The sequence below is a fragment of the Oncorhynchus clarkii genome, chromosome 13, assembly GCF_045791955.1.
Source record: "Oncorhynchus clarkii lewisi isolate Uvic-CL-2024 chromosome 13, UVic_Ocla_1.0, whole genome shotgun sequence".
Lineage (NCBI taxonomy): Eukaryota > Metazoa > Chordata > Actinopteri > Salmoniformes > Salmonidae > Oncorhynchus > Oncorhynchus clarkii.
In genome coordinates, this window is record NC_092159.1 from 46,554,154 (window position 1) to 46,576,984 (window position 22,831).

At 42.8% G+C, this 22,831-nt stretch overlaps 1 protein-coding gene across 1 annotated transcript; it reads right to left on the reverse strand.

Annotated features, from left to right (window-relative positions):
* Positions 1 to 8,024: 8,024 nt before the first annotated feature.
* On the reverse strand, positions 8,025 to 22,446 carry LOC139364900 (protein Hook homolog 2-like). The gene is made up of 22 exons (XM_071102118.1): positions 22,246 to 22,446; positions 21,330 to 21,412; positions 20,343 to 20,415; positions 20,136 to 20,186; positions 18,187 to 18,319; positions 17,773 to 17,840; positions 17,484 to 17,546; positions 17,217 to 17,297; positions 15,319 to 15,482; positions 15,067 to 15,207; positions 14,752 to 14,953; positions 14,519 to 14,629; positions 14,249 to 14,336; positions 14,020 to 14,086; positions 13,029 to 13,166; positions 12,289 to 12,376; positions 11,664 to 11,698; positions 11,465 to 11,547; positions 11,242 to 11,345; positions 10,977 to 11,084; positions 10,815 to 10,886; positions 8,025 to 10,659 (listed from the first exon to the last, which is right to left on the reverse strand). The coding sequence occupies exons 1-22, from the start codon at positions 22,288 to 22,290 to the stop codon at positions 10,528 to 10,530; spliced, it is 2,130 nt and encodes a 709-aa protein (XP_070958219.1). The 5' UTR covers positions 22,291 to 22,446; the 3' UTR covers positions 8,025 to 10,527.
* Positions 22,447 to 22,831: the final 385 nt, after the last annotated feature.

Below are 22,831 nucleotides of genomic sequence, written 5' to 3' on the forward strand. Positions count from 1 at the left end.
ATGAATTTTCTCTCTTGCTCCCAGTATTGAGTATAATGTAGTCAAGAGTTTAGAACAATGATGGTCTGTTCCTTGGTACAAATGAATGAACTATCTCCAGATGGCAGGGACGGACTATCTCCAGACTGTCTAGAATGCTTATCTACACTGACTGACCTTGGCTCTAGGCGAGGAGGGAAGGCTTGAGATCTATAGAGCCTTTCTACCAGTGTCAAGAAGAGACGGAACATTTAGAAAACGCTGACGTCATTTTCAGTTTATAACCTGTGGTAAAATGTGTATGAACTCAGTACTCTCTTGAATTAAAGGCTGTTACTTGACTTGTAAGACTGGGGCTCTGTCCATTCTTATAAAATAAGGGGTCTTACAAATCCTTATGAATTGACAGAGTGTTTAATTTTGATTGGGAATTAAAACAGAGGAATTAAATTCCTTTAACATTAACATAAGTATTTCAAGAGGTAATGCCATGGGTAAGTAATAATAGTAAGATGTAAATGTATGAGTTACGGTTTCCCAGGAACTAATCTCGAGATAGAAACTAGACAATATTCCTGCAGGTTATAACAAAATTATTGTAGAAAACCACTCATTGATGAGTGTTTTTTTCGAACAGTACAGTGTGAATGTGATATGAGAAAATTAGATTTTTGGAAAAATAAGAGCTTGAAATTTGCATAATAAGTTGATTGAAATTTGGAAAATACATTTGGATATAAAACTATTATCTAGGGGTTCCGTCCATCACTGCCCATCATAGTAATATCACAAGGTACATGTGGCGCATTATTCCAATGACTAGCCGGGAAGTTCCGGGGGGAGTATGGTTGCAATAGGCTTTGTAGCAGCGGAGAGTCATTGGGGAATGCACATGGAGTGGTGTTGACGTGAGTAACTAAGATTTATAACGTTATATATGGATTCTGTGAAGATATGAAAAAAAAGAGAGATTGTATGTGTGTATAATCGATTACTGGAGATTTGATTAAGTATTAATGGATATAATGTAACGGCCGTTGTTGGTGGAAGATGGTGAGGACCAAGGTGCAGCGTGGTATGTGTCCATATTTATTAAAATTAACACGGAAATAACAAAAATAACAAAGAGAAACGACCTAAAACAGTTATGGCTGGTGCAGACACACAACAGAAAGCAATCACCCACGAAACACAATAGAAAACAGGCTCCCTAAAATATGGTTCTCAATCAGGGACAACGATTGACAGCTGCCTCTGATTGAGAACCATACCAGGCCAAACACAGAAATAGGAAATCATAGAAAAACTAACCTAGACAACCCACCCAACTCACGCCGTGACCATACTAAAACAACGAGATATCAAAAGAACTAAGGTCAGAACGTGACATATAATAATAATAATAATAATAATACACAAACTTGCACATCCAAACATAGACTTGCGTAAGGGGTGAAAAAAGTATCCTGAGTTGGTCGCTTTATGGACTGTATAAAGTCAGAACATCTGCTGTCTCAGCTACTGCCTGTCACCAAGGGAGTACCCCAAGGCTTAATCCTAGACTCCATGCACTTCTCAATTTATATAAACAACATAGCTCAGGCAGTAGGAAGCTCTCTCATCCATTTATTTGCAGATGATACAGTCTAATACTCAACTGACATCTCCCCAGATTTTGTGCTAAACGCTCTACAAGAAAGCTTTCTTAGTGTCCAACATGCTTTCTCTACCCTTAACCTTGTACACCTCCAAAACAAAGGTCATGTGGTTTGGTAAGAAGAATGCCACTCACTTCACATGTATGATTACCACCTCTGAGGGTTTAGAGCTTGAGGTAGTCACCTCATACAAGTACTTGGGACTATGGTTACACTGTCCTTCTCTCAGCACATATCAAAGATGCAGGTTAAAGTTACATCTAGACTTGGTTTCCTCTATCGTAATCGATCCTCTTTCACCCCAGCTGCCACACTAACCCTGATTCAGATGACCATCCTACCCATGCAAGATTACGGAGACATAATTTATAAATCGGCAGGTAAGGGTGCTCTCGAGCGGCTGGATGTGCTTTACCATTCGGCCATCAGATTTGGGACACATCACTGCACTCTATACTCCTCTGTAAACTAGTCATCTCTGTATTCCAGTCACAAGACCCACTGGTTGATGCTTATTTATAAAACCCTCTTAGGCCTCACTCTACCCTATCTGAGATATCTACTGCAGCCCTCATCCTCCACATACAACACCCGTTCTGCCAGTTACATTGCGTTAAAGCACACACATCCATGGGTCGCTTGTATTTTCAGTTCGCTGCAGCTAGCGACAGGAACGAGCTGCAACAAACACTCAAACTGGACAGTTTTATCTCAATCTCTTCATTCAAAGACTCAATCATGGACACTCTTACTGATAGTTATGGCTGCTTTGTGTGATGTATTGTTGTCTCTACCTTCTTGTCCTTTGTGCTGTTGTCTGTGCCCAATTCATGTTTGTACCATGTTTGTGCTACTACCATGTTGTGTTGCCATATGTTGCTGTCTTGCTATGTTATTGTCTTCGGTCTCTCTTTATGTAGTGTTGTGTTGTCTCTCTTGTCTTGATGTGTGTTTTGTCCTATATTTCTATTTATTATAATTTTTTATAATCCAAGCCCCGTCCCTGCAGGAGGCTTTTTGCCTTTTGGTAGGCCTTCATTGTAAATAATAATTAGTTCTTAACTGACTTGCCTAGTTAAATAAAGGTTAAACAAAATTACAAAAATGGATCATTCGATAGAGATAAGGTTAAAATATTACATGATTGTCTACACAGGGTCTGGGAAATAGTCTCAGAAAAATATTGGTGTATGTCCACTTTTGGTAAAAGTACGGGGAATTGATTTACCCCTAACCAATAAAACTATAAATACTTATGGGATGCCCTCCGTCCTGGTAATACATTTTGAAACAAAACCTATGCCCTGTCAAATAGAACCATTGAAATGTTGAACATGTAGAGATTTGTTTTTAAATTTAAGGCTATAATGTATTGTAGTCCCGATTTAGTTTTTGTTGATATTCCAAAGTTTGACGTTCTAAACCAATTCGTGAGTAGGCAAAATGGAAAGTGTCCGATTTCCTGTCTACCCATCTCAGGCGCCAGACCTATTATGGACAGAGAGCGCTATCTACAGGAGACTGGTGGATAGTGCCAGGAATGTTATAGTGAAAGTTATAATCAGAAAGAAATCTAGTCTCGAGAGCTACTTTAGAAAGTAAGCTCCTCCAAAGTTTATATTTTCACTTCTGAAACTGGCCGATGTAGTTTATAAATTCAGCGCATTACATGTTAATCTTAAAATAATAGACATTTAATGGGTCTGAAGCGAATTGTGAATATCCAACAGAGATTGGGTATAGTATATACAGTAAATGTTGGAGTGGATAAAAACACAAATGATTAAAGAGTGGAGGGAGGACAGTGGCCTCCCTGAAGTTATCGTGTTTTGTTTTGTCTATAATTTAATACTTTTTGTTCACCTGGTAAAGTAACGTTAGACGAAGAGACTGTAGAGGGGAACAAGTATTTGAGTGGAAGAGAAATGTACTGGGTGATGGTGATTGAGAGGGCTTCCGAGTTCAAGTAAACAGATATGTAGACTAGTGAAAGTAATAAAGAAAGTGGGAAAAAAGGAAATGGGAAGTTAATTGGAAAGAAAAATAAGAATTCAAATTTTGAATTGTTTGGACAGATTAAGATTTACAACATTTTTATTTTCCCCTTTAGGAGAGGATGGGGTGTCCCTATATCTCCCTTTAAAATGGTTCAATTATTGCAATAATTAATCGATATCAAATAAAGATCGATTGTTTGAAGAAATGACAAGTCTCTCTCACTTGACTAGAATTTCGACGACACTATGTACACTAAGAAGCCAATCATACCGAAGCACGTTAGTCCTTCTACTCTCTATTGGTCTCGTCCTACTCACAGGGAGCATCTTAGGATCCCTTGCCATGGATCCACCTTCCTCTAATACTTTCTTCACTGCCTCAGCATACGACACCTTCTGTACTACTCTGATCCTGGCAACCTTGACCTGCCTTTCTCTGAAACGGACACTTCTGTCTTCAGCAACATATCCCTACAGCAGGGTTCCCCAACTGGCAGCCTGCAGGCGAATTTAGACACACAGCTTTTCCCACCAATACTACATATTCCTTTGTCTCATGCCCGTCTGCACACTTCTCACGTCTCCTTCCTACACACTGCTGCAACATGACCATAAACTTGGCATCTAAAACACCGCAATGGTTTTTGGGACAAAAGCGCTCACGGAATAACTGACACATCCTAACTGACTTTATCGAGTCAAGACTGCGTCAAAACTCAGCAGGATAGACAGTCTTCTGTTTCACAACGCTCTCCACCAGGTTTGCGTTGCACCAAACAGTGGGTGTCAGAACTTAACACCACCCCAGTTAGCGCTCCTTTCAATGACGCCCTGCTCCAGAGAGCAAAGCAAGTCACAGGTCTTTTCACGAGTCCACTTCGAGTTCCTTTCACAGACAGTCCCCAACCCCTTCTCCACCCAACCTGACACCACGTATGGATCAGCCAAAAGGAAAATATCTCACTCGCACTGGGCCAGAATCATTGGGGCGAGGCTCAAACTCTGCGTTCTTCACCGCACCGGTCACAGCAGGTAATTCATCCTCACGCTCGTCACTTTAAATTTCTGAGCAACCAGGATATTTTTTGGTTTTTGTACTTGACGCCAATCTTCCTCACCATACCGCTTCCCTAAAGCCCTCTCCTTCTTCCTCGCTGTCAATATCCACATTTCCACAATCTTTCCGCTCCTCCATACGCCGTAGTAGCAAACTGTTCAAATGGTTACTGCATTCATGTCGCTCTTCACCTCAGTCACGTCAATCGTCAGTTAGCCTAGTAAATTAATGCATGTGTCATCTACCGTACTGGAGGCCAATTTACAAAAACAATATCCTCGTCACTGGCTTTTTTAATTACCCCATTTTATTTATAGTGCAAAATACTATAATATGTCCTTCACCTTAATTTTTTATATAACCCTCTATGCACGGATTACAAAGTTATACAAAGAAAAAGACAGATATAAAAATAAAAACACAAAGCCCTTCACACCATGCATGCTAGAGTTACAAAGAAAGTGGAGAGTCCTTCATTTAGGAGGGTGTTTTGCTTTTGCATGACACTTGGAAATGGTTACAGTGTCTTAGTACAAGGCATGGAGATGGGTTGCATGGTAGGTCCTGCCAGCCAGCCAGGTAGGTCCGTCAAGCCAGATAACTGGTACTATTGACAAATAAAATATCATTTTCATGCTTTCACCACCTACTAACGTTGTTCAAGATGTACACTACATGACCAAAAGTACGTGGACACCTGTAGAATATCTCATATCAAAATTATAGGCCTTTATATGGAGTTGGTCCCTCCTTTGATAGAACAGCATCCACTCTTCTGGGAAAGCTTTCCACTAGATGTCGGAACATTGCTGTAGGGATTTGCTTCTATTCAGCCACAAGAGCCTTAGTGAGGTCAGGCACTGATGTTGGGCGATTAGGCCTGGCTCGCAGTCGGCATACCAATTCCTCACACATGTCATTATGACTAAAATATCATTAAGTCTTAGTCACATTTTTGTCAGTCAAAATTATTTAAATAGTGGGCCCTTTTTGTCAACTAAATGTCCTTTCATTTTAGTTACATCACATTTGTATTGCCTCAGTAACCAAAAGTAAACATAAATCACTGACTTCCATGTACACATATATAGCCTTGTCCTACCAACATATATTTCTGCTGTTGGGAAGAGTAGAATGTTATGCAGAAAAATGACAAACATAAGAATATTTAACAAATTCAGCCTACATAAATACTGCACATTACATAAAAAGAACTGACACACGCTTGAGAGTAACAAAATCACCAGTGTTACAGGAATTGGTTTTTCCATTTTATATTTAGAGGTTTGAGGTTAGCAAGTGGGGCGCATCGATTGGTGTCACCTTGTTAGTTAGTCTGTATTACACCTGTGCTGGTTGGTCATTTCATTAGAAGGAAGGTGTTTCACCTGTGCTATATATGCACAAAGGTATGTGGACACCCCTTCAAATTAGTGGATTCAGCCATTTCAGGTTTATAAAGGTTTATTAAATCGAGCACATAGCCATGAAATCTCCATAGGCCATTCTACTGCCAATGTTTGTCTAACGGAAGTGCTCAGGGACTTTCAACGTGGCACTGTCATAGGACGCTACCTTTCCAACAAGTCTAAGGCGGCCAAATCTGGGTTTCACGGATACCAGGAGAACGCTACCTGCCCTAATACATAGTGCTAACTGTACAGTTTGGTGGAAGAGGAATAATGGTCTTGGGCTGTTTTTCCTGGTTCGGGCTAGGCCCCTGAGTTCCAGTGAAGGGAAATCTTAACGCTACAGCATACAATGATATTCTAGATGATTCAGTGCTTCCAACTTTGCGGCAACAGTTTGGGGACGGCCCTTTCCCGTTTCAGCATGACAATGCCCCTGTGCACAAAGTGAGGTCCATACAGAAATGGTTTGTTGAGATCAGTGTGGAAGAACCTGGCTGGCCTGCAGTCTTACCTCAACCCCATCGAACACCTTTGGGATGAATTGGAACGCAGACTGCGAGCCAGGTCGAATCGCCCAACCTCACTAATGCTCGTGGCTAAATGGAAGCCAATCCATGCAGCAAATGTTCCAATATCTAGTGGAAAGCCTTCCTAGAAGAGTGGAGGCTGTTATAGCAAAAGGGGGACCAAGTCCATATTAATGCCCATGATTTTGTAATGAGATGTTTGATGAGCAGGTGTCCACAGTTTGTCATGTAGTGTATATTGCCAGTGCCAACATTTCATACTGCAAATGTTGGTACTGGCATATCATATGTCTAACAGACACGGTTCATTTCCAATATATTTAAGCAGTGATTTACCATCACCAAATTGATAGGCTAAAATCAACACCAACAAGCGAGGGAGAGGAATCACTAGCACTGCTAGGCCGTCCTGAGTTCAACGAGTCGGCGTTTCAACAATGTAACAGCATGTCCAATTAGTGATGGTAAATACCCATTGTGATATGTCCATTACACATATATTGCCAGTTTCAATACGTTATACTGCAATTGGACAGTGTCCATTGCAAATATATTTGAATAGGGATTTACTATCACGAAATGGACGGAATGAAATGACCACCTAAGTGTGAGGGAGAGTTAACACTGTTTGACTCATACTGTATAATGCTAATGAACATGTGTGACGACGCTGGATATTGGCGGGAACTGGAACACGCTGTCGTACACATTGATCCAGAGCATCCAAACATGCTCAATGGGTTACATGTTTGGTGAGTATGCAGGCCATGGAAGAACTGGGACATGTTCAGCTTCCAGGAATTGTGTACAGATCCTTGCAACGTGGGGCTGTGCATTATCATGCTGAAACATGAGGTGATGGCGGTGGATGAATGGCACGACAATGGGCCTCAGGATCGTCATGGTATGTCTGTGCACTCAAATTGCCATCGATAAAATGCAATTGTGTTCATGGTCCATAGCTTATGCCTGCCCTACCATATCCCCACCACAGGGAACTCTGTTCACAACTTTGACATCAGTAAACCGCTCACCCACATGACACCGGTTGTGAGGCCTGTTGAACATACTGCCAAATTCTCTAAAACAACATTGGTCGAAAAATGAACATTCAATTCTCTGGCAAAAGCTCTGTAGGACATTCCTGCAGTAAGAATGCCAAATTGCACGTTCCCTCAACTTGAGACAGCTTTGGCATTGTGCTGTCACAAAACTGTACATTTTAGTTGCCTTTTCTTGTCCCCAGGACAAGGTGCACCTTTGTAATGATCATGCACTTTAATCTGCTTCTTGATATGCCACACCTGTCAGGTAGATGGATTGTCTTGGCAAAGAATAAATATTTACTAACAAAAACGCAAACAAATTTGTGCACAACATGAGAGAGATATGCTTTGTGTGTGTATAGACCATTTATGGGATCTTTTATTTCAGCTCATGAAACCAACACTTCACATGTTGCGTTTATATTTTTGTTCAGTAGAGTTTAAGTCCTTTAACTGCATGTTAATTTGTGATGGTAAATGTAAATTGTAATATATTGCTAATGGACAGTGTCAACAAGTTATACTGCAATTGGACAGTACATTGACAATATATTTGAGGGATTTCCAGTCACAAAAAGGACAGGTTGAATTGTACAGGCCATATCTGTGCTAGAACATAGCAGTTCAGTTGGAATGTTGATTTACTACTTTGAAATTAAAAGCCTGACTTCCTGATTCAATACCAAATAAACACATCTACTTAAAGAGTAAAACACTAAGTGAAGTTAAATGTACACACAGTTGTGGTTTCATAGCCTGGTAGATAACATTGCACAGATAGTTACACACTTACAGAGGGTTAGGTACAAGTCACAGAGCAGTTTGGCTACCAAAGAGAAGTTCCATGTTTTTACGCAGATACTGTCAAAGTAATCAGATAGATGTAGTGTTCAACAATAGTGTTGTCCTTCACAGGTTCATCTTGAGAAAATGATAGGTAAAAATGTACACAAATTCAGTTGTAAATATGACAAAGAGTACACATTGTTCATTAGCTAGGTACGTTCCAGTGTCAGCTAAATGAAGCATCTATAGTTGATTGCTTCTGCTGAGAATGAGAGAAAAGATACATACCATTGCCATCTTGAAACCTTACTTCCCTCCAGGATTACACAGTAACAACCTCCAGTGTGGCCAGTCCCCCCCCCCCCCCCCCCCCCCCCCCCCCCCCATCAATTAACTATGTGAATCAATACCCCCACACTCTGGTTCTCACAAGCACCAGCGTTTCCTACATTCAAATCAGTCTAAAGTGGTGTGTGCAACCAATCATAACTCTTAAAACACCCTGTTTCACTCTTTAGAGGGGATAAATTCAAGTGAAAAGAACTAAATGTAGTCCATCAGGAAGTCTAGTCAATCATTCATAGAGTAAATTCCCATATTACAGCTTGAAACAAAAGCTTGTTCAATAGTCTGTGTGAATACTACCAGTCAAATGGTCCTGACAGAAGAGGACCCATATCTGCTAGTCTTTCAGAGCGCCTGCCATTACATGTGAACACCATACTCCTAACAGGAATTTGATACAAAAGTAGATAGGTTAAACAGAGTCCGGGACATTTTTCTAGTCTTTCACAAGGAAATGAACCATTATCAAAAGGGAGGAAGTGCTTTTCTTTACACTGTGTACCCTTGCTGAACATTATTATACAGACTAACACAACTACATAAAACACTGAGGTTAGAAAGCTATTCTTCCTGCTCTTCAAACTATAACAAAACAACTCATCACAAAGGAGAAAACAAATAGATGATACAGCTTGAAAGAAAAGTCTAAAAACACATTCACAGAAATAAGAGAGGTCATGACTGTGTGTGAAGAGAAAATGTGTTCCTCTCATATCAAAGACATTGAGGGGTTCATCAATCAGTCTTCAACAACATTTCCTCGCCATCAAAATGGGCAAAAAGTGATGCTCCCGACTGTCATTTAGATGATTATTAGTGAGCTGGACACAGTCAAACTGTATGAATGTAGGTCCATTCGCATTTCTAGTTTCAAACTTGATTTTCGTCATTGTAAAAGTATATCGAGTTAGCCAGCCAGCCAGCCAGCCAGCCCCCCCCCGCAAAATATCTGGATCCGGATGACACCCGTTCTAGCGCTTCACCAGTTTCTCTCACCGTGTACATTTAAGTGTCAGAGACACAGCACAAGCCAGAATCTCCAAATGACTTGGGCACAAATGAATAGAAAAATCACACAAATTCACCATGATCTCAACCCATAGGTGTCTCTTAGTGTTTCCATGTCAGAGTAAGAGGATAATATCTATTTAGCCTGGCAGTGGGCTGGATAATAAAGGGTGAAAATATATAGAAGTAGTAGTAGGGGGAAGGTAAAGACCCCTGCCCTATTGACAGCAGAAATCATCCCTTTCCATCTCGGTCATCATTGTGGCCTTCCAAAGCATTGATTCTCATAATGTCCTAATCTAAACCTTAAGAAAACATAAAATACATTATAGCTAAAAATAGGGCTTGAAAGAAATGGAGGTACTGAATAAGAAACATTGTCTAAGAATTCCATGACAAAGGATTAGTCACACAGCTTATTTCTATCCACTTCATGTTCCTTCATTCCAGCTCTCATTTAGACCCATTTCTCTCATCTTTGTTCAAATGAGTCTTGGCAGCATTGAATGCACTTGAAGGTGCAGTAAGTAGCTCTGCATCGCTGACGCTCCAGAAAATCCTGTAACAGAGATGCCCAGCAGAGGGCAGCAGCAATCTTCACAAAACACCAAGAGGAGAAGTAAAGGCATCAGAGCAGTGAGAGTAGGGGTACGGAAGTAGTGAACACTAAGATATCGATAATCTCCACATCCTCCCCCAGAGTTGATGTGTCTTATCTGGGCTGGTGGCGGGCTGCGAGGCCTCTCCTGGCGTGGGTGGACTGCCTCTGCTGGGCCAAAAAGGACTGGGCCTGGTTGGACGGACCCGACCGCTCTCCCACCACCTTCTGATGCAGGGCCATACCCTGGGGAGGGAGAGAGGGAAATAGAGCCATAAGACAGGTAAATGTCTTACTAACAAACAAAACAAGACCATTATACAAGTCATTGCAGTACCTATCATGCCAACTGCTCTAATACTATGTAGATTAGGCAGATACAGAGAGGTTTGCTCACTCACCATATTGTACCAGGCACTTATGATGAGTTTCTCCTCCTGCTCATGTCTGGACCTGCTCTTCTCATAGTCATGCTGCACACAGAGGAGTTGTTCATGCATATGGAGGGTCAGACAATGCACCACTCATCTGCATCTCGTCAGTCAATGTAGAGTGGCTCTTACCTCCAGGTGCTGGATCTTCCGGTCTCTCTCAGTCAACTGGTTCTTGAGGGCCTGAACATCAGGAGACACAGTCAGAGGTGGCTGCTTGGGGTCCAGAGTCTTGATCACCTGCACAATGAACACAAACATACTTGTTGCGGAAATTCTCAACTATGTCACGATGTGCATGACAATCTTTGACGATATCTGCAACTCAGATTTAAGGCAGCGGCCAAGCACCGTGGCGCTGTATGGATGAGTTTAGTGTCAGGCAGTGTTGACTGACCGTCCTGGCCTTCTCCACATAGCGCTTGTAGCGTTCCTCCATCAGCTTCATGTCCTCATCCTTCTTCTTCAGGATCTCCTGCAGCTCATCGATCTTCTTCGCCACTGACAGGAGGGAGGTTGAAGAGGAAATATTAACGGCATTTTCAGAGCTTGAAAGTGCTCTTAGATTGATACTATTTGATAGCACTGCTCCCAAGGGCAGGAAATAAGAGGCTGCTTACTGTTGCCGTCCGCTTTGGGCTCCAGGTCATCAATGACCTCTCTCTTCTTCTGCAGGTCTGAGTGGGCCTCATGGAGCTTCTCCCTGGGACGAGGACAGAGGAAAAGCATGGAGGAGCCGGACGTGCAAGAATCTACAGAGCGGTAATAATACTCCCTTCACAGGTGCAGTGTGCAAGCATCAGTGATAATAGTACTCACAGGTGCTCCTCAAGCTTCTTCTTCAGCAGGGAGGACTGAACAGGGAGGAAGAAAGTCAGTTAATGCTCAAACTACTGAGAAACAGACTTCTGTCAGACAGAGACACAAATAATAAGCATAATACACAACTGAAGTAGTCAAAGTCAAATCAGAGCCCAGGCAGGGATGGGCCGTACTTACAATGGCCTGATTGGCCGAATGTCGGGCGGTGGGGGCAGGCGGAGAGACAGAGAGGTAGGCGTTAATGGTGAATCAACACAGCAAACAAGGGTTAAAGTTCACACTCAAAATCTCAGAGAGCAGTCACAAGCAGGCAGTCAACATAGGGGAGAGAAGGATACAATCTACAACAGTCCTCAAGGACTATACTGAGGTCTAGGTCTCTTTCCAGTTATAATGACTACAAAATAACAAATAACAAAAAACAAACATTTGAACTAAGACCCATAGATGGTCAACCGATTAAGAGAGATTGGTCCTTTCCATTCCTGATTCCTATACATTTTCAGTATACTGTCTCTGATTGGAGAAGACTGGGTCCACTCAGTGATTGGTATGGACAAGGTAACAGGAGTAAGAGGATGTTAGAGGAGGAGGGGTGAAAGAGGAGGGTCTCTCCACTCACATCCTCAGCCTTGCTGCCCTGCTCCTGTAGAGCCTTCTGGAGATCCTCCACCTGGGACCGCAGCTCAGAGATCTGCTGCTGGTTCAACCTGGAAGGAGGAGAGAGACAGAACAAATAAGAAAAGTAAGAGGGAGAGAAGGGGAAAGGAAAGAATGAGAATGAGGAGAGAATGAGGAAATTTGATTAAGCTGGTTTTGATGAGTGGGAGAGGCTGGCGATGCATACAATGTCACATCAGCCGCTGCATTAGTCCATTCTAGCGGTGTCCCGCCCACCCACTCCCCTCTCTGTGTGTTGTGGTTCATTAGGGAAAGACTGAGCCACTTCAGCCATACTCCACAGCTCGGGATGCTCTCCTCCTGCTGCTGAAGATGGCTGCCTGCCTCCCACACTCTGGACCCAACGCCACACACACGATCCACTCAGAAAAACCGCCCCCACACACACACACACACACGCTCTGTACGGACAGCCGGGGGACAATCTGGCCCATTGCTGTCCATCCTCCGCTCCGGCCCACACAACAACTCAACACACAGACCAGAGGGTGAGTTGACATTTAGCTAGATCGCTCCTCCGTTTAGCCAAATGTGAAACTCAAAACAGAAACTCTGGCAATATATACTGTGACTAAGATCGTCACTGACTGACCTTGATACATACAATCAAATCACAATGTGAATAACTAAAACCGTATAGAACATATCTTTTATTTTACACATGCCTACACACACACACACCTGTTTTGTGTCTCCAGGGTGTTCTGGCTGCGTTGAGACTCCTCCAGCTGACCCTGTACCTCCACCAGTCTCTGTCTGTAGCTCTCCTCCTGGACACACAGCATCTTGTTCTCACTCTGCAGACGCACCACCGTCTCCCTGTGGAGGAAGCAGAAGGGATGAGGTCAAAGAGAGAAGGCAGGGAAGTGGGGCAGAGAGGCACAGGTCTGTACACTATGCACCAACAGAAGTATTCAACGCCACCTCAGCCAATTTAACAGCGGTGCCATCTGACTGGGAGCCATTCTATTCATGGAGCCAATGGCACATTCTGGTTCTAAAAATAGTGTGGCTGAGGAATAAGACCTTTGCCATTTATCACAGCTGAACACTATGTTTGGGCGGATCCAGATTTCCATATCATTCCTGAACCACACCGGGTTTACGGCAGTGCACACAAAGGGCATGATTTCATGTTCAAACACTTACAAATGCTAACAAAGTACTAGCGAATTCCCATAGCGGACGTTAGCTAAATGCTAACAAGCGCAAGCGAACATAAACGAAAAGCAAAGACAGAACCCAGCTCATAAAGTTATAGAACTATCTCAAAAGGCTACTCACACTTAATATAGGAGGGGATTGATTGTCTCTGCTGTAACCAAGAAGCTTGATCTTGCAAGCTAGCAAGTTAGCAAACCAAATGCATAGCTGGAGAAAATGTATTTGGCATTAAGATAGTTAACGTATATTTACCTGGCAAACATTAGTAGTGAATTTCAAGTGCAACTTGATCAGCTCTTGCACTGCTCGACAGTGGAAGTCACATGCTCTTAGTAAACAAATATACCATGTGACTGGCTCAACTGAATTGTAGTTGAAAAAACCCCATTTCTAAATACCCTGGTACTGCCCAAGCCTACAGTTGAAAATGAGCAATTGAATTCTGACACCACTGTATGTCTATTGATAGGTGTTATCTAACAGATTGAGCTTTCACACACATACATACTTGAACTCTGTGGGCATCATCTCGGAGGCCAGGTTTCCCACTGTGCCAGAGTCCTCACATAATCCACCTGAAGAGAGAGAGCCAAGATGTCAGGGGAAAATATATCACATTTGTTTTAAGTCATCTTATCAACTGCCACAAAAGGTCAAACAACCCCCCTCTACCATCTTGTCATTTAGAAAAACAGAGGCTGAAGGTTCAGGATGTTAGCTGTGTCCATTGGACTCACCCGGTTGACTGAGGCCCTTCTGTTGGACCTGTGCACACCTGAGCTCATCATTGGTTTCCCGCAGTGTGTCTCGCTCTGAGATCAAACGCTGGAAAACACATTGGGATAACGTGGGGGTTAGACTGCACTCAATCTGATCCTACTAGAAGTGTTCAAAGTGACTACCTCAGAATTTCAGAGATTTTAAATCCATATCCACTTTGACATCATGCCCTTTTAAGTAATACATCTTAGTCTGGAAAGGAGTCGTCCCCGGCCATCCTCTCTCACCTCTTTCTCCTTAAGCAGGGCGTCATACTTATCCTGAAGGTTCTTGTACTCAAACTGCCACTTCTCAGCCTTCAGTGCCTCTGACGAATGCTTGGTGTGAAGCTCATGGACCTGACAGCAGGGAGGCAAACACATTCAGGGTCTGAAGAGAGTTCATACCATCATGTGTCATACACACATCCATCTCCACACCTTTGTTAACCCTCCCCCATTCTCTAGCCGTCTCTGCCCACCTGTCTCTTGTAGGTGTCCAGCTGCGTGCGGACTGAGTTGGCCCTGCGTAGCTCCTCCTCCAGCTCACATGTGCGCTGCATGTAGACAGTGTTGCGCTCCTCCAGCAGACGCACCTGTCTGCGCAGGTCCCCCAGGTCCTCCAGCTTACGCTTGTATGTCTCCACCAGTGCCTCCAGCCGGCTCACCCGGTCAGACGAATGCCTGAGGGAGGGGAGAGGGTGAGATGGGGAAGCGTTTTGAGGACGGGGCAGGAAAGAAAGGAGAGAAGGATAGGAGGCCACAGACTACAGAGGCTGCTCTCCTTCTGGGCTCACCGGAGGATGTCCATCTCATCTTTGAGAGTCTGGGCCTCCTGGGCGAGGCTGGTCAGTTCATCGTTACGGTGAGTGAGGTCCAAAACGTCACGCTCCAGAATCTCCCCTCGCACACGCATGTCATCTCGGCTGTTCTCTAGTCTGTCACAAACAGGGGGCAAACAGAAAATTATAAATTAATTGTATCAAAAGAGTAGACACAGAGTAGAATGCATTTAGTTTGGAAGTCTATGTTGAGGATATGACTCTGACCTGTAGTTCTCCTCCTGTAGCTGCTCCATCTGGCTCTGCAGCAGCAGCAGCTTCTTGCCAGTGATGGTGGTAGAAGCATCCTGTGGGTTACTGAGGCTGAGCTTCTCCCTCAGGGACTGTGTCTCCACCTGCAGGGACGACTTCTCCTCCAGGACGGCTGCCAACTGAGGCCCAAACACACACACACACACACACACAGACAGACAGAGTCAGGGGTGGAGAGGCAGAGAGAGAACCAGACCAGACAGAGTGGCATGTAACAAAGGCTAGAGAGGAAGGAGACCTAGAGACAAATTAACAAACAGTTACACATTGAGTCATAGAAAGTGCTGAGCACAGAAAAAGGACACACACTTCAAAACGCAGAACACCGCCAAAAAACAAATTTACTCATGAAAATGCTGAACACAAATAAGACACTCCACAAGTGCTAAAGAAAAAAAGAGCCACACTCACATATCCAGCAACAGACACTGTACAATGCTTGCAAAACAAGAGGGTTGGTGGTAACTTCACATGCACAAACATCAAAGCAGTTAGTCAGCTGGTCTGCTATGTTCTCAGTCGGGTGGGCCACTTTCTCAATGGAGCAGTTGTTAGCATTACCCCTCAAGGAGGGGAATAGAAAACCAGATGTCTGAGTCAGTCTGACTAACAGTTACAAAGTGGGGAGACTGGAGAGTGAGCTCAGAAAGGGATGTTGATTAAGGATTCAAGCTAGTGAGGCTTGATGAAAGATTAACTATCCTTGGGGTTATCATGGACAAGAATGTTGGTTGGTGGTTTAGGGTACGTCCACCCTGAATATGTTTGTGGGTTAGGCAAGCAGGCATGCCAATATTAAAAGGGGGTGTCTATTACTTACCTGTTGGACATCTTTCCAGTTTGAGCACAGCAAAACTCTACACTGAACTTTAAGGACAAATGGCTTGCTTTAGCATCATACCAGGGAGAAAGTAAAGAACTACATAAACTGAGAATTTCTTAATGTGTTGAATGTTTACATACTAAGAAATATGCTGAATACATAACAGTGGTAATTGCCTTCTAATCCTAAATACTATACAATGTAATTATTGGGGATCAATGACCTAAGTCTTTGTACCCAATGACATTGCCTAATCAGAGGCAGCATTAGCAGCACAGTTAGCACTGTTTTATAGAGAATAATAGAGGATTTCTAGTACCCAAAAGCCCATTTTAGCATGTGCAGCGCCATTGAAAACGTTCACCATTTTGAAGTAGTCAACTGGTTGGGGCTTCCTATTGGTTAAGGAAAGATCACAAAATTCCATCCAGGACATCAGGAAGGATCAGCCAATAAATTATTTGTGAGCAAACATTCCATAATTGCAGGTGGCAGTACATCGCCAACCTTGGCTTTATACAACACACTCCAGGTGGCAGTATGCACCCTTTTAGTTTGTTTACCAACTCAGAAGTAATAGAAGAAAATGTACTACTTCAAAATGAGTGGAGGCTGGTGGGAGGTGCTATAGGAGGACAGGCTCGTTGTAATGGCTGGAATGAAATAAATAGAACGGTATCAAACTTATGGAAACCACATGTTTGACGTCGTTCCTTTAATTCCATAACAGTCATTACAATGAGCCTGTCCTCCTATAGCACCTCCCACCAGCCTACACTGATCAAGATGGAGATGGCCTCAATGGCGCTGCCCGTGCACTCACAGAAGCCATAATGGGACAGATACAAAGAAGAGTCCTCTATCACTCTCTATGTACCATTTACACAACAAACCATCAGGGGGAATCAGTCAGACTGGACAACAATCCTCAGCCAAGCGAATAAATAGGGTCACTTCACTCAAAAAATCACGCAAAGAGCTGCAGATACACACTCAACATGCTAACTAACAAACAGTCCTCTCTGCCCACCTGGTGCTCCAGGTCCCGACAGCGCTGGCCCAGATCCTCCTTCGCCTCCACCTCATCACTGAGAAAATAATACTTCCTGGACTGCAGACACGGAAAGAGGCACAAGGGAGGTTATAGACAGCCCAGTGGGAGGTAGAGAACGAGAGAGATACCATGAAAGACAAGTAAATGAGACAGCAATGGAATAATAGCGATAAAAACAACTTGCAGGGGAGTGAAAGTTCAAAACTAATCAGAGAAGCAGAGTAAGAAGAGAGCAGGTCCCACCTGGTAGTCAAAGTCCCCGTAGGTCTCAGGACTTCCTGGAACAGTTGTCTCTTTAGCCAGGAGCTACACCACAACAACAGATTCAATTGCTGGTTCAAACTCCAGAAAGACAGATCACATGGTGAAACCCATTGTCAATATAGAGGTAATCAGGACAAGTGAGCTATTGCCTGTTTTATAGTGTATATTGGTTTTAAATAGATAAAGGTTTCAGGGAGCAAAGAATTGTGCTTGTAGGTGCAATCTCACAAGAGGACAAAGAGGATAATATCCAAAATACTGATCTCACCTCCTGTATGGCTGTCATGACAACATGCTGGACAGACTCCTCCAGGGTCATTATCTGCTGGATGTGCTCTATGAAAAAAACAAAAACATGGAGTCGTCGTCCACTGAATATCACATCCACATCTGACAGCCAGACACTCAAACACTTCAAGCACACTGCTTTACACACAGTGCAACAGTTTCTCCTGCATTCACATCAAACCCACTAGCTTGTTCATCTGAAGATCACATTGTCTTTTAAAACCCTGTTTTATCATAATCTGTATACAGTACATGGTTTAGGCTTTGTAGGAATGAACCAGTGAATGCGCAGTTTATCAACTCGTGATAATCAGGTCATTGCATTAATCCTGCATTTTCTCCATAGGTGACTTCCTGTTACCCAGCATGGCCTCCTCTAGCCCAGCTAGCTCACCTTGCTTCTTCTCACAGCTGACAGCACAGCCAAGCACCAACTGCACCAGCTTTCCAAGTTCAGTCACATCTCCAAACTCCCCAATCAGATTGATGTCTGGCAGGTGCTCGTCTGCTACCTGGTGGCCAAGCACCTGTTCATGGAGGGATGGAGACAATGGGGGATTGTGAGAAAATACACAGTTGAAGTCAGAAGTTTACATACACTTTAGCCAAGTTAATTTAAACTCAGTTTCCCAATTCCTGACATTTAATCCCAGTAACAATTCCCTGTCTTGGGTCAGTTAGGATCATCACTTTATTTTAAGAATGTGAAATGTCAGAATAATAGTAGAGAGAATGGTTTATTTCAGCTTTTATACCTTTCATCACATTCCCAGTGGGTCAGAAGTTTACATACACTAAATTAGTATTTGGTAGCATTGCCTTTAAATTGTTTAACATGGGTCAACGTTTTGGGTAGCCTTCCACGAGCTTCCCACAATAAGTTGGGTGAATTTTGGCCTATTCCTCTTGACAGAGCTGGTATAACTGAGTCAGGTTTGTAGGCCTCCTTGCACACACACACTTTTTCAGTTCTGCCCACAAATGTTCTACAGGATTGAGGTCGGGGCTTTGTGTTGCCCACTCAAATACCTTGACTTTGTTGTCCTTAAACCATTTTGCCACAACTTTGGAAGCATGCTTGGGGTCATTGTCCATTTGGAAGACCCATTTGCGACCAAGCTTTAACTTCCTGACTGTCTTGAGATGTTGCTTCAATATATCCACATAATTTTCCTGCCTCATGATGCCATCTATTTTGTAAAGTGCACCAGTCCCTCCTGCAGCAAAGCACCCCCACAACATGATGCTGCCACCCCCATGCTTCACGGTTGGGATAGTGTTCTTCAGCTTGCAAGCCTCCCCCTTTTTTCTCCAAACATAACGATGGTCATTATGGCCAAACAGTAATATTTTTGTTTCATCACACCATAGGAAATTTCCCAAAAAAGTACACTCTTTGTCCCCATGTGCAGTTGCGAACCGTAGTCTGGCTTTTTTAATGGCGGTTTTGGAGCAGTGGCTTCTTCCTTGCCGAGTGGCCTTTCAGGTTGTGTCGATATAGGACTTGTTTTACTTTGAATATAGATACTTTGTACCTTTTTTCTCCAGCATTTTCACAAGGTCCTTTGCTGTTGTTCTGGGATTGATTTGCACTTCTCGCACCAAAGTACGTTCATCTCTAGGAGACAGAACTTGTCTCCTTCCTGGGGGGTATGACGGCTGTGTGGTCCCATGGTGTTTATACTTGTGTAGTATAGTTTGTACAGATGAACGTGGTACCTTCAGGCGTTTGGAAATTGCTCCCAAGGATGAACCAGACTTGTGGAGGTCTACAATTGTGGCTGATTTCTTTTTATTTTCCCATGTTGTTTGAAAGAGGCACTGAGTTTGAAGGCAGGTCTTGAAATACATCCACGGGTACACCTCCAATTGACTCAAATTACGTCAATTAGACTATCAGAAGCTTCTAAAGCCAAGACATCATTTTCAGGAATTTTCCAAGCTGTTTAAAGGCACAGTCAACTTAGTGCATGTAAACTTCTGACCCACTGGAATTGTGATACAGTGAATTAAAAGTGAAATAATCTGTCTGTAAATAATTGTTGGAAAAATGACTTGTGTCATGCAAAGTAGATGTCCTAACCGACTTGCCAAAACTATAGTTTGTTTAAAATAAATTTGTGGAGTGGTTGAAAAACAAGTTTTAATGGCTCCAACCTAAGTGTATGTAAACTTCCGACTTCAACTGTATGCATTGAGAAATGACATTTCAAATGGACTAAGACATGTACAAACACTGAGGAACAACTGGAGGAGATTGAGCTCTTAAAAGAAATGCAGGAAACATGTATATACCATCCATCCCTTCCTTCTGATCTTTAATGAAGAAAAGCCTTTACTCACATCATGGTAATACTCAAGCATGCTCTGAAGAATCTTCTTCAGGTTGCTGACCTGGAGGAAAATTAAATAAATCTGAGCTGGAGAATACAGGCATCTTTGCCTTGGTGAAAATACACCATCTATAAACAGTGAGGCCAGTGGTCACTCTAGGTTGCCTAGGTGACAACCTAGAGGCACTGTGTCATATCCTTCTGTCTCATACTGCACCTTGAGGCGCCAGTTGGCCTCACTCTCCTCCTTGATCCTGCTCAGCCATGCCTCATTAAACCAGGAGGGGTCTCTGTTAATGAGATGAAACACTTAACAAGACATTCTAGGGACATACAATACACAGGAAGCCACAGGGCAGAGTATTTCTAAACTGGAAACTCTAATATGTGACACTCAATGAATGTCACAACAAGCAATCAATCATTGGAAACTTGCTTGAGTTATCATATAAAAAAAACAGACAGAATTGCCATTACCCAATTCAACTAACCTTTAGATAAAAGCAATGCATGTTTCCAGTTCGACACAAAAACAGATACATTTCTGCGTGTGCGAGTGGACAGAAAGGCACACAAATACTACAGCAGATGAGGTATGAAGGTAATTTGGCTTGGACAGACAGTACCCTAAAATGGACAGGCCCTTGCACAAAATCCCACCTGGGCACAATCTGCCAGACCCAGAAATACAGACCTATTCCTTATCAAGCGTAGGAATATAAATAAAAACAGACTAACAGCCCATCCTCTAACTTTACAAAAAGGCTTTTGAATAGATGATTGAATTTGCTCTAATCAGGCTCTATTCAAAGTAGTTAAAGGCCCAAAACAAAATGTCAGTGTGCAACTGATAAGCAAATCAGTCTGTGAATTGCAAATGACTGGGATTGAACGACTCCACAAATCTCTTACTATTGCCAATTGCCAATGTGACAGGGTAATGGGATCTGCAAGTAAGGACCTTTTGCCACGTTGACATGCTAGTCAGAACTAGGAAATTCAGAAATGTCCAACGTGCTAACTGGTTACAGTTATACACGTGCCACGTTCATCGAATCAGCAAGTCGGACATTTCTGAGTTACCTAGTTCCGACTAGCATGTGAAGGCCGCATAAATCTCCCAGTGTTCCCAAGCTGAGCTGGTGTCTACTCGTGTTAACCCACCACCAACCTCAAAACACACAAAAAAATGTTGTGCCCTTACATCCTGTGTAGAACGTGTGCAATAGCCACTCCGCTCGTCAGGTCCTGCTTACTGGTGCATGAGGGCACCTGAAATGTCTGTAGCTGGAAGGGTTGGACATGAGAAATGAGAAGAAAATGTGTTAGCGTGTCATTTATTCTACTTCAAATGACAATCAATTAGAAATCAACTGATCGAGAAGAGGAACCATGCAAATGCTACTGCCAACACGTTGGGCAAATTGCTTGCTGTTTTAGGATGGTATCTATTAAGCACTTTGTGACAACTGTTGAAAAAAACGGTCTTTAAATAAATACATTTGATTGAAGTGCTGGAAAGCCATTCTACTTATGTACTGTACAGCTAAAGTGTTTGCTAACCACTAAATGATAGACCTCAGCTAGCTACTTAGCTGGCAAGTTGTTTGTAATGCAAGTTAAGAGATCATTCCACATTTCTAGCCAATTTTAATATAGCCTAAACAACCTATATTATTGTTCCACGGTACATAGTTGAAAAACTCAGCCATCTCAATGGTACTCAGAGGCTAGCTAGGAGAGTGACACTGGCTTGCTGGGGCTTGGCTAGACCTTTGTACTGATTGCATAAGATGGTGGCTAACTCAGTTGCTGGCTGGAAACTTGAGCTTGTCCAACAAGTACATTTCTGATTTCGAAAGTAGACCATCAAAATAATTTAGCTAGCTAGTTAGCTTTATTTGACAGTGACAGCTAGTTAATGATGTTATTTTTTATTTGAACTGGTTCAAGGCACTTAACGATAAAATGCCTAGCTACATTTAATTGTAAAAACACCTAATTTCATTTCGCCACATTTCACTGCTAGCGAGAGGTCGCTTTGGATGACGACTCAGTCTGGCTAGCAAGATATCCCAGTTACCCAACTTGGCAATCATATTTAACTTTGTAAAACTTACCCAATTTAGTAACGAATCGCATAGCTTTGCTTTATCCAGACTCATTTTGGTTTGTCTAACCGATACTCTGCAGTTAGCACACTAGCAATCGAGACTTTCACCTTCAAACTTAAGATTTTAGTTTTTAGCTCACGTCAACAAACTGTCTCCTGTTAGCTAGCTTGACTTTCGCGTTTTAGCTCCATAAACCATCCGGGTGAGCCTCCGTATTAAGAACATTGTCATGGCAACAGATGACAGTATTTAATTTGTTGTTGTCACAGAGTTTCTAACCCCAGAGACGCACGCAACATCGCGAGACTTCCGGAACGCTTGCGAAGCAGACTAGGCCGGGGTTTGGTGTTTGAGAAGTGACAAATTCTTCCTTGGTTGTTAATTTTATCGAAATCTTAAGGCACAACCTAGATTCGAGACAATGTACTAAGTATTTGAACATGTTATTACTCCAACCTCGTGAAAGTGACAAACTGACACGTTTTTTTGTTATTGCACATGCGCAGCTTGGCGCGAGACAACCGTTACACCCGATTACGTGTTTTTGCGCATGAGCAGTTGCCGCGGTCACGTGCTAGTTGAAACTAGGAAA

Excerpts from the sequence above, each read along its gene's own strand:
- LOC139364900 (XM_071102118.1), bottom strand. The coding sequence starts at position 22,290 with ATGAGTCTGGATAAAGCAAAGCTATGCGATTCGTTACTAAATTGG. Across the intron at positions 14,954-15,066 it reads GATGAGATGGACATCCTCCG|GCATTCGTCTGACCGGGTGA; the intron begins GTGAGCCCAGAA and ends CCCCTCCCTCAG. Across the intron at positions 14,630-14,751 it reads TGGACACCTACAAGAGACAG|GTCCATGAGCTTCACACCAA; the intron begins GTGGGCAGAGAC and ends CCCTGCTGTCAG.